The 1,457-nt window shown below is 37.8% G+C and overlaps 1 protein-coding gene across 1 annotated transcript in view; it reads left to right on the top strand.

Annotated features, from left to right (window-relative positions):
• ZW10 (zw10 kinetochore protein) overlaps positions 1-992 on the top strand; it is a 65,110-nt gene extending 64,118 nt beyond the window's left edge. Inside the window, exons 13-14 of the mRNA XM_012659145.1 lie at positions 206-243; positions 367-992. Coding sequence (XP_012514599.1) covers positions 206-243; positions 367-487 — 159 coding nt within the window. The 3' untranslated portion in view covers positions 488-992. The remainder of the gene's footprint in view (positions 1-205; positions 244-366) is intronic.
• Positions 993-1,457: the final 465 nt, after the last annotated feature.

Below are 1,457 nucleotides of genomic sequence, written 5' to 3'. Positions count from 1 at the left end.
TATGTTTTTTATACTAGTCCTTTGCCAGTTAAAATTTGTTGCCTGTGGTTCACTTTTTAATATAGTTACAGAGCCTAAGGCATGAGAGTGTGTGTGGTCATGATTTTTAAGTTTAGAGAGGGCTTAGTGAGTATAAGAATAAGGGAGAACAGTCTCATCTTCCTCACTTGGTCTCTTTATCTGGCTGTGCTGATACCAGATGTAGCCAGTGAGCAAAGAGGTCAAAGCAGTGAAGGGTAGGAAGTATGCCCAGCATTTAATTTCTGTTTAAAACAAATAAGCATTTGGATCAAATAAGCAAATTTTAAGTCTTGCTTATACTTCAGAGACCTAATAAGAAAATGAATTCTATGTTTTGTTTTGCAGGTGGGCAGATGGAAAAGGGCCTCTGGCAACTGCATTCTCTTCCAGTGAAGTAAAAGCTTTAATTCGTGCCTTGTTCCAGAACACAGAAAGAAGAGCAGCTGCCCTTGCTAAGATTAAATAGCTCCATCTTCTTGAGAAAGCTATGACTTCTTGACTATGTGGATTCCTCCCTTGGCATAATTACTCCCTTAAAGACTTCTTGGAATCACCCATAGGTTCTGGTGAACCAATATATCATGGAAGTTTGGCTTGACAAGAAAACATCTTACCTCCTGGCCTGTCTGAGGCTTTGTGTAAGAACTGGATATTAAGATAAGTTGTCTAGTAAAGCACCTCAATTCATTGACATTCTAGCCACCCTCTTTTGATTAGATGAGAAACTGTCAGGCAGCATTATTTCATGCTGCTTCCAGCACCCACTGGGAACTACGTACATTGTAAATGTAGGCCCTGGCTTTGTAGCAAGGAATCTGGGAGATTCCAAGAGTCAGGGTAGAGAATTTGTGAGCAAATGGGAAATATTTTTTGGGGGATGGACGTGGGAAGTAGGGATACCATATTTAGCCTTGTGGGAATTACGGAGACTTCTTGTAATATTTTTTCTTTCCAATAAATAATGCTTTTTAGAGTTGAGGGTGACTGTCTTTAATAACATGAGAGCTTTGACAAAAGAGACCAACAAGTTATCTTACCTTCTATGTCATTCTTTGTGTTGAAGTATATGATACTCATAGAATACTCACTAGCTTATCTCCTTTCTTTATAACACTATCTGGTAATTTCTCAGAATTCCTAGGACTCCTAGGACTTTCTCTAATTATAAATTGTTTGCACTTTTTGCTATTTCAACTAAATTTTATTTTCTTGGTTGGACTTTTTCTACCTTCTCAAGCTCTACTGTTTCTACATGTTGTCAAATGGCAAAGTTTTTAATTGCTGAAGTTCCTTTGGAAAGTATGTGCTATGAGATGCTAATTCTGGGCTCTATAGCCTATTCCTTTGTTTGGTGAACATAACTAATCCTTCAGCTCAACTTTTTGTAATTTTAACTCTTTGCAGCCATTGGAGGAACTTAAGGTTATCTTGGACTT

Source organism: Propithecus coquereli, unplaced genomic scaffold (assembly GCF_000956105.1).
Source record: "Propithecus coquereli isolate 6110/MARCELLA unplaced genomic scaffold, Pcoq_1.0 Scaffold6, whole genome shotgun sequence".
Taxonomy (NCBI): domain Eukaryota; kingdom Metazoa; phylum Chordata; class Mammalia; order Primates; family Indriidae; genus Propithecus; species Propithecus coquereli.
Note: the sequence above shows the minus strand (reverse complement) of the source record. Positions and strands in the feature narration are given on the sequence as shown.